Here is an 11,681-nt window from a genome sequence, read left to right as displayed (position 1 = left end):
CACGCATCACGCATTTCATGTCGAAAGTAGTCTATTACATATTTAGATATGTAGATTTTCAGAATCATACCTAAGATGATGCCCGCTAGTATCATACCTCTATTTATTTTCAACTTACCAATTTCCAAAAGGCATTAGTGTTGCAACCTAGCTCCGATAACACTTGTAATATCCCTCGGTAACCTCGCATGGAATGCATATGATTAGAATTTTATTACATAAGTAACTATCCAAATAACCAATCCAAATTTCTCATTAACCACTAGATAAAAACTTCATTATTACATACAATAAATTAGTAAAAGAATAATAACTTACATAACCATTAACAACCACTATTATAGCATATTAACGTAAACTTTCTGATGTAACCTTGTACTATTTTCATGATTCCTTTAACTATATTAGTTAATCAAATATTCAATATTATAAACATCAAATCATGTAAGGAATCCACATCATAAAAGTAGCACAACAAGCAACCACATCATTAGTCATCGTTATACCTTGGAAACCCCATAGGCTGAAAATCAACAAATGTTTAATTTTAATTATTAAACGCTCATTAGGGTGTTCACCCCACTTAATGGCTTGTAAGGGATTCCATCCCTTAACCATTGTTATAAAATCTTGCAAAGACATATCATTTAAATACAACATATCTAGATAAAAGCTATTACAATCATCATGTTATCATTTACACACAAATATTCAATCTTTATATCTTTATAGACTCATTTTTCTATGAGTGGACCATCTCGCAACTCACATTCCCCAATATGCATGGACCCTTATTTCATTACCTGCCATAATGCTAACCATAATTTATCCTTTACACAAGTCATCATCCTTTCTTGCCATTGTTGTCATCGAAATACTTTGATATCATGATTACATAAAGTATTTATCAATTAATAATCAATTTTTAATAGTGAATCTTCAACATATATTCATGTGCATACATGAAATGTAAATAAAATATCACAACATGCTTCTTCTAACAACATTTCTCATGCATTAGTTATAAGAAAAAGCATGTTAAAATAAATACTACATTACTACTATCCTTCACTGTAAAAGCACACGTTTTTTTTCCAAAGGAAAACGATTGTAACCATCCATTTTAGTTTAAAGGATACTAGCAACTTAACTTTGTTTCTCGTGCATGTAATTAGATAAAAACTTATTCGAAGAAAGTTAACCCCTCGACTTCTTCTTTGTGCATGTAAGTAAGTAATCTTTATGATACAATAGATATTGTTATTATTATTATTATTATGCATCCAAATGCATGTCCTCTTCTAAGGGAAAGCTAACATAATAGATACTATTATCATGCATGAAAACACACTTTTCTCTTTTCAAGATGGTAGCAAAATAAACACATATTCTTTCTAAGAGAAATTAACATGATGGCTATTGTTTTATATATCTCACACAAATTATTTTCCAAGAACTAAACAATATGACTATTATTTATGTGTGTATAAGCACATATTCTTATTTTCAAGAAACAATATATTCTTTTTAAAGAAATCTAGCTCAATAGCTATTCTATCCCTGCATACAGAAACACATTTCTTTTTAGAAAACCATTTCTTTAGCTATTGTTTTCATGCATGCAAATACACATTCACTTATTATTTTTTTTTTCAAGACATTAAACATAATAATGCGCAACTACATATTCACTTATTCTCTTTTCTACAATCTAGCATAATTATTCCCTCATGCATGCACATAATGTTTGAACAACCATAATCATTCATTACTCTATATATATATCTATATAGATATCCAAATAGTCTATCATCATCACTTATTATTTTCACTAAAAAAATTACATATATAAAACAATATAATACTATTCCAAAGAAATGATTATTCTTTTCCCAAAGAACTTCAATCCAACATTTATTTTCCTATCTGCGTATGAACTCATGTTCTTTCCTCATGGAAATTGTCATAATATGGTATTTATGGGTTCAAAATATTACTCGAACTACATGCCCATTGTAAATAATAAAATAAACACATTTACCACCAATCTTAAAATACAATATAAATAATGAACTATGCATAAATTAAAGGCCAAGAATATCACACCAATCTATGGGACTCAATCTAACTCCTGGCAGAAAGTTTTCAATAAAAGGATTGTGTCTTTCCATGAATGAACTAAGTGAGAACATCCATACTTGAATATCACGGCTGTGTGGTGCAAAGAGTGATCCAATGGAATGTTGGCAGATAAGAGTGTGTACAACCGAGTGTCCGCTGATGAACATTGTGTTGAACATGATGCCTCTGTGGCGTAGATAGATCCGGTGGAGTGTTGGTAGATAAGAGTGTTTGCAACCGAGTGTCCACTGATGAATATTTTGTCGACTGTGGTGCCTGTGTGGCACAGATAGTATCCAGTGGATTGTTGGTAGATAAAAGTGTCTGCAACTCAGTGTCTGTTGATGAAGATTGTGTTGACCACCACACTTGTGTGGCACATATAATATTGAGTGGACTTTTGGCACATAAGAGTGTCTGCAGTTGAGTCTTTGCTGAAGAACTTTGTGTTGACCGTGATACCTGTGTGGTGCAGATACTATTGAGTGGAGTGTTCATAGATAGGAATGTCTGCAACACCATGTCCGCTGAGGAGAGTTGTGTTGTGTAAAACCAACAGTAAAATATGAAAGCCTCCTTATCAATTTTGTATTGAACTGTTATAAGGTCTAGCTGAGACTGAGACCAACAGGCACTTTAAAATTTAGGTCATCGTGATTAAGGTGAAGTTTGTTAGAATAATCATGTTGCCCGATGCTTGTTCCCACGATGGCTAGTTGGCGGCAGTCGGTGGGGCATCAACAGAAGTTGGTAGATTTAATGGAAAAAATAATGACATTTGCTGTAGAATCTACAATTGTCACTTGTATAAATTTCTATGTTTATGAATGACATGATCAAGCTCACTTCGACGAGTCTTCCTAGTTCCATCACTCTGCACCCTAAACAAGGTATCGTGTGATTTATAATAAGTGATAAAGATATAATCAATTATATCTCATTTAGAACTTTTCATCATTTTAAAGATTCACTGAGTATACCATGTAAACAATAAAAGTGTTACAGTTATATATTAATTTTCTAGAAATTAAAATTATTATTTATTTGAAATTATAAACATATTTTATATACAAATTAATAATTTAGTATCAAAAAGCATTATAACATACTATATATATATCTATAAATATATATAAAACACGACATTTTTAATTGTGGAGTTTCATTTTTATTTATCGTCTAAATTAATAAGATTTTTTAGCTACAGAGATTCACTCTATTTTACTATGGATACTTTTACCTTTTAAATAGGCGTTGTGCTTGCCAATATCACATATCCAAAAAACCATTAGTTATGGTCATATGACATTTTTTTTAATTGTTCAATTTAATTGAAAAGGCAGAAACAACATAAATATTTTCTAGGTAGATCAAAATCTTGATCTCTAATTACTATTAAAAATATTTTAGATAAGTTAAATCCCTACCATTCACCTAATAATTATTAATAATTAAATTAAAATTTGGAAGACTTTAATTCAACATAGCTATTTTTTAAACATTTTTTTTAATAAATCTCAATCTTTTACCTATAATTCCTATTAAAAATATTCTAGAATATTCAAAATAAGTTAAATATCTACCTTTCACCTAATAATTATTAATAATTAAATTAAAATTTTGAAAATATTATTCCAATAAATTTATAATTAAAAATACATTAACATTTAAAACCAAAATAGATACATTAAAAAATTGACTCAAAAATAAAGACATGATTAACCCTAAATATATTTTGATAACAATATGAATGACAAAAATCTAAAATCAATATTTATTTTTTAATATAAAAATTTAAAAAATATTTTAAAAACACTATTTAGAAAATAACAATGTAAAATTTTTAGGGCCTGGAGTATGCCCTAAAACTGCTTCTGCTTGGCTAAGAGCTCGTCCTCCTCGGACGTAAGGAAACAGGTTAACGGCCCAAGACCCAGAGGCATCTGGCAGGAGTGAAAGCGAGTGAAAGCCTGCTCCCTTACGGACCACCAGCGGGTTATTTCAGGTGGCGTGGTTTTCCTTGATAACATTGATGTGTCAACTGACATTCGCGGATAGCAACCAGAGATGGCTGTCCTCACTGTTGGTTTGACAAACTGAGTTTGATAGATTTTTCCACCTTTTGAAAAAAAATAAAAAAATTTAAATAATAAAAAAATATATACATACACATTAAACTTAACCATTGCTGAGGAAGGTGATCGAGGTTTCAAACGGGGAACTGCTATTGACGAAAATGGGGAACTGCTATTGATATCCAAGAGAATATTACTATATTCATAAACCATATCCTTAAGATAGAAGATTCCATCGTAAAATTATTGACTTTTTATGTGCTGTTTAATATTTGCCTAAATATTTGTTTATCATGGAAATTCACTTTCATATAATGATGTTTTGACTTATTAATAACACATATTCAAGAAATTATAAATCTGGTTTATATATTATTATAATATATATTTATATAATATTTATTTTAATTAATTAATTTAATTAAAAAAATATAACTATTTTAAAAATAAAATTCAGTAATAATTATTATTAAAAATATTTTAAAATATTTCATGTTTCATGAAATATTCTTGACTAAATACTGAAAATATAATTTCTATCGACCAATATTAAAATCTAACAGAATGAAATTTAACGGTTCAAATTGATATACCACTTTTCAAAACTAACTAAATTGGAATGTTGCAAATTGAAATCTTATACTTATAATTCTTAATTTATTTGATTTCAATTTTAATAATTTAAATGGACGTAATAATTAAAAACTTAAATTTTTTCATAAATAAATTATAAATTAAAAAAAAATTTATATCTATTCTCATAAACTTTAACAATAAAATCAATATTTCTAAATCCAAGAATTTAGAATCTTGAATCTTAAAGAGAAGCGTAGCTGCGTTAAAATTAATAAACTGTTTTACTGTCGAATCATAAACAGAGATTTTAATCGAACCTAAACAAAGCTTTATCGTAAAGTAAGTATGAACAAAATTTTATCCTCGTTTATTTCTTCTAATTATATAATAATATTTTTAGGATTTTAGTTCTAAGTCCGTCAATATCTTTTATAAATTTGAGTTTTAAAATCATAAAATATTATCATTAAAACTGTCTGTCTGACAACATGCTTGCAGCCAATGTTTTATTTTTTTTAAACGAGAAGGTTCCGTCAAACCATCCAGAAAAGTTTATCTTCATAAAACTGCACCGACATTATCTCCAAAATTATGTCATATTAATCTCCGTAGCTCCGTTTAGATAATGCCACAGCATAAAGAGAAAGCGACAGGAAATTTTTAACTATTTTAATGTACGTTTACGTAGAGGTTTGAACCATTGCGCATCCAGAGATGAGAGTCCACAAGTATATGATAGGTTAGGTTTGTATTGTGATGGTGTTGAGTCTATTTTTACTATTAAAAATATAATTCAAACATGGTCTCGATGTTTTTGAAATTTTTTTTGCCCAAATTTCAAGACTTTTGATCATCAGGACAATTCCTCCGCCTGGTTAGACAACTTCGTTGGTATGTGTATACCCCGTCATAGTCCGGCAGGATCAGTAAGTTCCAGGAATTTTATAAGGCGGAGGCTTCTAAGATTTGAGGAAAGCTCAAAGCTGTTTCCCAGTAGCCATGACACCTCTGTGAAAACGACTGTGAACACAAAATTCAAGGGTAGAAGGTAATCCCATCACAATGTTGGCAACCTGGTACGAATTTGACCGTCGTGTTCACTTTTTTTGATAAATATATATAAAGCATTTAGACTTTGGTATCGAAGAACCTCATCGACAGAGGCCCACTTAATATAATGATATTGTGTCTTGCTACTATAACATAGTTCAAGGGTAGAAGGTAATCCCATCACAATGTTGGCAACCTGGTACGAATTTGACCGTCGTGTTCACTTTTTTTGATAAATATATATAAAGCATTTAGACTTTGGTATCGAAGAACCTCATCGACAGAGGCCCACTTAATATAATGATATTGTGTCTTGCTACTATAACATAGGTAGGTGTTTTCTAGAACATTGATTCCTATAACATCGCTTTCGTCACTATTTTCGATTTTACAACTTTTTCCTAACGAGTTGTTCTCCTCCGTTTGCATACAATATGTTTAGTCGGTGGAAAAGATAGTTCAACAAATTACTACGAGTGCCCATTACCTATCGTTAAATCTAATATTAATCATGAAACCAATATTAATATTAATAAATATACCATTATAAAAATAATAATAATATTAAAAATAATAATTATTATTAATGAATATTACTCAGATTATTCAATATTATTATTTTATGGTTAATTAAATTTAATATGATTATTATTTAATAAATATCAATAATTAACGATTCATAAAATTATTTAATAATAATTAATATTTATTGTTATTATTTATTAAAAAATATAAGATATATATATATTTTTAATTTATATTAATTATTTTTTATTAAATAAACTAAAGGTATTTATATAAAACCCAATATTATAAACCTTATCAATAATATTACACTTTAGGAATATGAACCTTTCAATTAATAAATCCAATGGATTGATATTACTAACCCACAAGAATAATAAACCCAAGGGATTAATACTAAAAACTCAAGGGACTATAAACCAAAAGGAATAATATTACACTGAAGGGATTAATATTTTAAACCCAAGGTACATAAATCATAAGATAAATATTGTAAACCCTAGAAGTATCTTGGTTGACCATGATTGATTTTCATATTGAGACAATCTTAGTCACAATACGACGTTGCACCATGGTTGCCCATGATTGATTTTCATATGCATACAATATTTTCCATAATGCAATGTTGCATCATGGTTGATTTCCGTAGTGAGAAAATCTTTGTCACAATGTGATGTTGGACAATAATTGACCATGATCATACACCGAGGGGATTTATATTAGACCCGAGGATTAATATTATAAACCATAGGAATAGGAATCTTTAGATTAATAAGCCAAGAGATTGATATTTTAAACCAAAGGGAATAATAAGTGAAATGGATTAATATTAAAAACCAAAGGCATTATAAACCCAAGGGATAAATATTATAAATCCAAGATATATAAACACTAAGAAAACTATTATAAACCATGACATAAACATGGTTTACCATGCTTCATTTTCATATTGAGACAATCTTTGTCATGATGCGACGTTGGATCATGTTTGATTTTGATATTGAGACAATCTTTGTCACAATGTGATATTCGACTGTGGTTTATAAACCCATAGGATCAATAAACCCACGGGATTAATAAACCCTTGGGATTAGTAATATATACCCTTTGGATTATTATATTACAAACCTTAGGATTAATATTAAAACCTAGGAATATATACACTAAGACTAATATTATAAATGGTAAATCTTAACCCTGGAGAAGGACTTTCAGAATATATAAAAATTCACTATAAAGATATCGTTTTCGATCAGCCTTTGGACTACGAACACCTACCTTTCAGGTGTCATAGGTGCCACGAGTATGGACACCTGGCAAGGGACTGTCCTTTGGGATTTCGTCACAGAAGAAAGCAGAAAAGAGATGAAGCACAGGTCAGATCAGTAGGAGAAGAAATAATCCCCAAACTCGAGGTGGCTCAAATGGAGGATGCCATGGAGGTAGAAAGAATCGAGGGAAAGAGGGCTCCGGTAGAGGCACATTAGCCCATGCGCCAGGAAGAAGGAGAAGGAGCTCCTACTATTTCAAGCAAAGGTGATCCAGAAGCTACAAGAGAAGTTCATGAAGGCTCCCTTGAAGGTTCGATGGGTACGCATATGGAATTTTTTCCTTCTATGCATCCTCCAAAGAAAGTAAATGAAGCATGCTTTAATTCAATTCTGCATAGTCATGCATCTATAGAACAAGCGCGGGTTGAATCCATCATTGCATCTATCCCCAAAATCAATCTGAACTAAGAGGGGTCTGAAAATGATATCGATGAAACTAAAATTCCTGTTTCTAAGCCTGAATGTCATTATAACTTGCGCTCCCTTAACAAAAGACCGGTGTCTGGAGGCACAATCGGAGGCATAAGCATGGATGTTCCTCAGACCTCTAGGAAGAAGTCAAGGGGGCAAAAGTCTTTTTTTTCCAAGGCTCAAGTGAAAACAAAATTTGACGTGGAGGATGGTAAGCAATAGCCAATTCCTGGGGTGCTTAGAGCGGTGAAACCCTGTGGGGAGGTGTCAAAATGATTTGCCTTACGTGGAATTGTAGGGGTTTAGCCAGTAAACCCAAAAAACTGGCCTTGAAGGAGTTAGTAGAGCACTATAACCCTGATCTACTCATGCTGCAGGAGACCTTAGGCATGAGTTTAGAAGTGGTGTCCTCTTTATGTTCCATATTCCCGGGGTGGCAGTTCCAAGCATTGGACTCAAATGGTCATTCAGGAGGCCTGGCTTTAGGTTTCAGGGAAGGAAGAATGAAACTCATAAATTCATGGGGGATGAATCACGGTCTAGGCATGGAAGCTTTGAGCCCTGAATTTTAGGCCCCCCCTATCTATCTTAAACATATATGGGCCCTTCCAGGAGAGGGTATCGTTTTGGAACAACCTCCTGGCTAAATCTATGATGAGAAATCAAAATATGGTGATAGGAGGAGACCTAAACTTCTCCATTAGGAGTGCAGAAACGTGGCATCCCTCAGCCAGAGAAGACCACTTATTGGACTTCTTTGTAAATGCCCTTGCTACACATAATCTGATTGATGCATATCTGTTAAAATTAAAACCTAATTGGAGAAATCGTAGAACTGGGGAAGCTCGAATCGCAAAAAGACTAGACACGTTTCTGCTAAGCGAAGATCTAGTCTCCAGAATACCGGTGTTCCAACAGTGGATAGGAGAGGGGGGGAACTCGGATCATTTCCCAATTCTGCTTGAGCTTTCCAAGCCTCCCTTTAAACCGACAGCACCCTTTAAATTCAATGCAGCATGGATGCAGGAGGAGTCATTCAGACAACTCTTTAATGAAACTTGGCAACACCCAGGCAGGGATGCATTGGAAGATAAGAGCTTCCTCTTCATGGAAAATCTGAAAAGGATGAAGAAGGCCACTCTGGATTGGGCTAAGGAGAGGAAGCAGAAGCAAAACGAAGCCTTAATCAGCATCAATCTGGAGCTTGGGGAATTGGAAAATCCTGACTCAAATGGCTATGACTCTCAGGAATCGAAGAACAGGATACTGTTGTTGGAAAAACAGAGAAGTCAAATTCTTTTGGACAGAGAAGAAGAGTGGAGGTTGAAAAGCAGGGCGATCTGGCTGATGGCTGGAGATGAAAACACAAAATTCTTTCACAACTATGCGAAAGGAAGGAAGATAATGAATACTATCTGGAAGCTAAAAGACGAAGAAGGCAGAGAGGCAAATACTTTTGAATCTCTCTCGAGCATGGGGAGGAACCATTTTCAGAGTCTTTTTTCTGAACAGAGAGAGGCAACATTAGCAGAGGTCATCAAAACAGCCCAATGCTTCCCTCGATATGTGGAGGAGGAAGAAGCTGAGGGCTTATAGGGGGAAGTCACACTTGAAGAAGTGGAGAACGTTATAAAATCTATGGCCAAAGATAAAAGCCCTGGGCCTGATGGGTGGCCCATAGAATTTTTTCAGCATTTCTTCGATCAGATTGGCTCAGAACTAATGGAGGTGGTCGAGGAGTCCAGAAGGAAAGGTATGGTATATGCGCCTCTTAACTCAACTTTTATAGCCCTTATTCCCAAGAAAGAAGAACCTGAGTCGTTTGAAGACTTCAAACCCATTTCACTCTGCAACAGCGTTTATAAAATTATAGCTGAGGCGATAGTTGTTTGCTTAAAACCAATTCTATCCAGATGCATCTCAAGCGAACAATTTGGTTTTCTGGATGGGCACCAAATTCATGAAGCTATAGGAGTGGCTCAGGAAACAATTCATAGCGTGAAACTGATGAAAAAGAAAGGGGCAGTGGTGAAAATCGACCTATCAAAAGCATATGACAGAATCAGTTGGATCTATCTCCGAATGCTACTAACCCATTTGGGGTTCAAAATTGATTTCATCAATTGGATTATGGGATGTATCACCAGTTTCAGCTTTGCGGTACTTATTAATGGGGCAGCCTCTCCGTTCTTCAAAGGGAAAAGAGGGTTAAGACAAGGCTGCCCCTTGTCTCCATTGCTCTTCCTACTGGTTGCAGAAGGCTGAGCCAGCTATTTCTAAAAGCCAAAAGGGAAGGAACAATAAAAGGTTTGGAGGTGGCTGTCAATCTATTCATTTCGCATCTTCTGTTTGTCGATGATATACTACTCTTCAGTAATGGAAGCCTGTCAGAAATGAAAGAGATAAAGAAGATCCTGGAGTTGTTCATGAAAGCAACAGGGATGCAAGTAAATTATAGGAAATCACAGCTCATGCTGGAAGGTTTTAATAGACAGGAGATAAGTCAAATTACTTCTGTCCTTCCTTTAGAGGTTCTTAAGTTTGGGGACCCTTTCAAATACCTGGGGTTCTGGCTGAAACCGGACAACTATAGGAAGCAGGACTGGAATTGGTTGGTAGCGAAGATTGAAGCCAGGATTTCTCATTGGAGCTTTAAGTGGCTTTCTAGAGCAGGAAGGTTAACTTTAATTAAATCAGTCCTTCAAGCAATTCCAGTTTACTGGGTTGCGCTGACCTGGGTGCCCAAGGGTATTCTGGAGAAGATAAGAAGAATCTGCAACAGATTTCTATGGGCGGGATCTAAGGAAGAGTCAGTGCTTCCCTGGATTGCCTGGGAAAAAGTGGCAAGACCAAAAGAATGGGGAGGGTGGGGAATAAAAGACATCACTGCTTTTGGATCCTCTCTAGCAGCAAAATCAGGGTGGAGAATCATCAAAATGGAAAACCTCTGGACAAAAGTGGTGAAACGGAAGTACATTGACCCCACTCCTCTGGAGGACTGGATAAGGAATCCAGAAAAGAAAGGAGGAAGTGTGTCGATAATCTGGAAGGCGACTACCGATGCTTTCAAAATTATTGAACAAGGTTTGTCATGGCAGGTTGGAAATGGGGAAAACATTCGAATCGGAAGGGACCCCTGGGTGGGCTGTAACGAGAACTATGCTATTCCCCCTGGCCTGATTAGACACCTTGAATCTAAAGGAATCTTGTACCTTAATCAGGTGGAGAAGATCGGTCACTCAACCATATGGGGACAAGCTTGGAAGTCAGGGGAGGAGTTGGAGCTTCATCCCCATTGGTGGAACGATTGGAAGGTCTACATTCAAGAACTTTCTAGATCAAATGTAAGGTTTAAGGACAAACCAGATCAGCTGGTATGGGCTCATGCTAAGTCTGGAAGCTATTCCCCTAAATTTGGATATAAGTTCCTCATGGAAAAAAAGGATGGGGAGATCCAAAATGGTGGGAAAAATCGATATGGAATTTGAAACTCCCTGCCAAAGCAAAACTATTATTCTGGTGTATTTTGAAAGGGAAAGTCCCTACATGGGACATTCTGCAATCCAGATTCAAACAAGGACCTGGAAGATGC

General features: G+C 34.2%; 1 protein-coding gene across 1 annotated transcript; it reads left to right on the top strand.

The window, feature by feature from the left end:
- Nucleotides 1–8,758: 8,758 nt before the first annotated feature.
- On the top strand, nucleotides 8,759–9,685 carry LOC149236207 (uncharacterized). Its single transcript, XM_089368808.1, has one exon. It carries the CDS (start codon nucleotides 8,759–8,761, stop codon nucleotides 9,683–9,685), a length of 927 nt encoding a protein of 308 aa, XP_089224934.1.
- Nucleotides 9,686–11,681: the final 1,996 nt, after the last annotated feature.

Source organism: Pinus tabuliformis, chromosome 8 (assembly GCF_031772625.1).
Source record: "Pinus tabuliformis cultivar Carrire ecotype Pingquan chromosome 8, CPIR1, whole genome shotgun sequence".
NCBI lineage: Eukaryota > Viridiplantae > Streptophyta > Pinopsida > Pinales > Pinaceae > Pinus > Pinus tabuliformis.
Note: the sequence above shows the minus strand (reverse complement) of the source record. Positions and strands in the feature narration are given on the sequence as shown.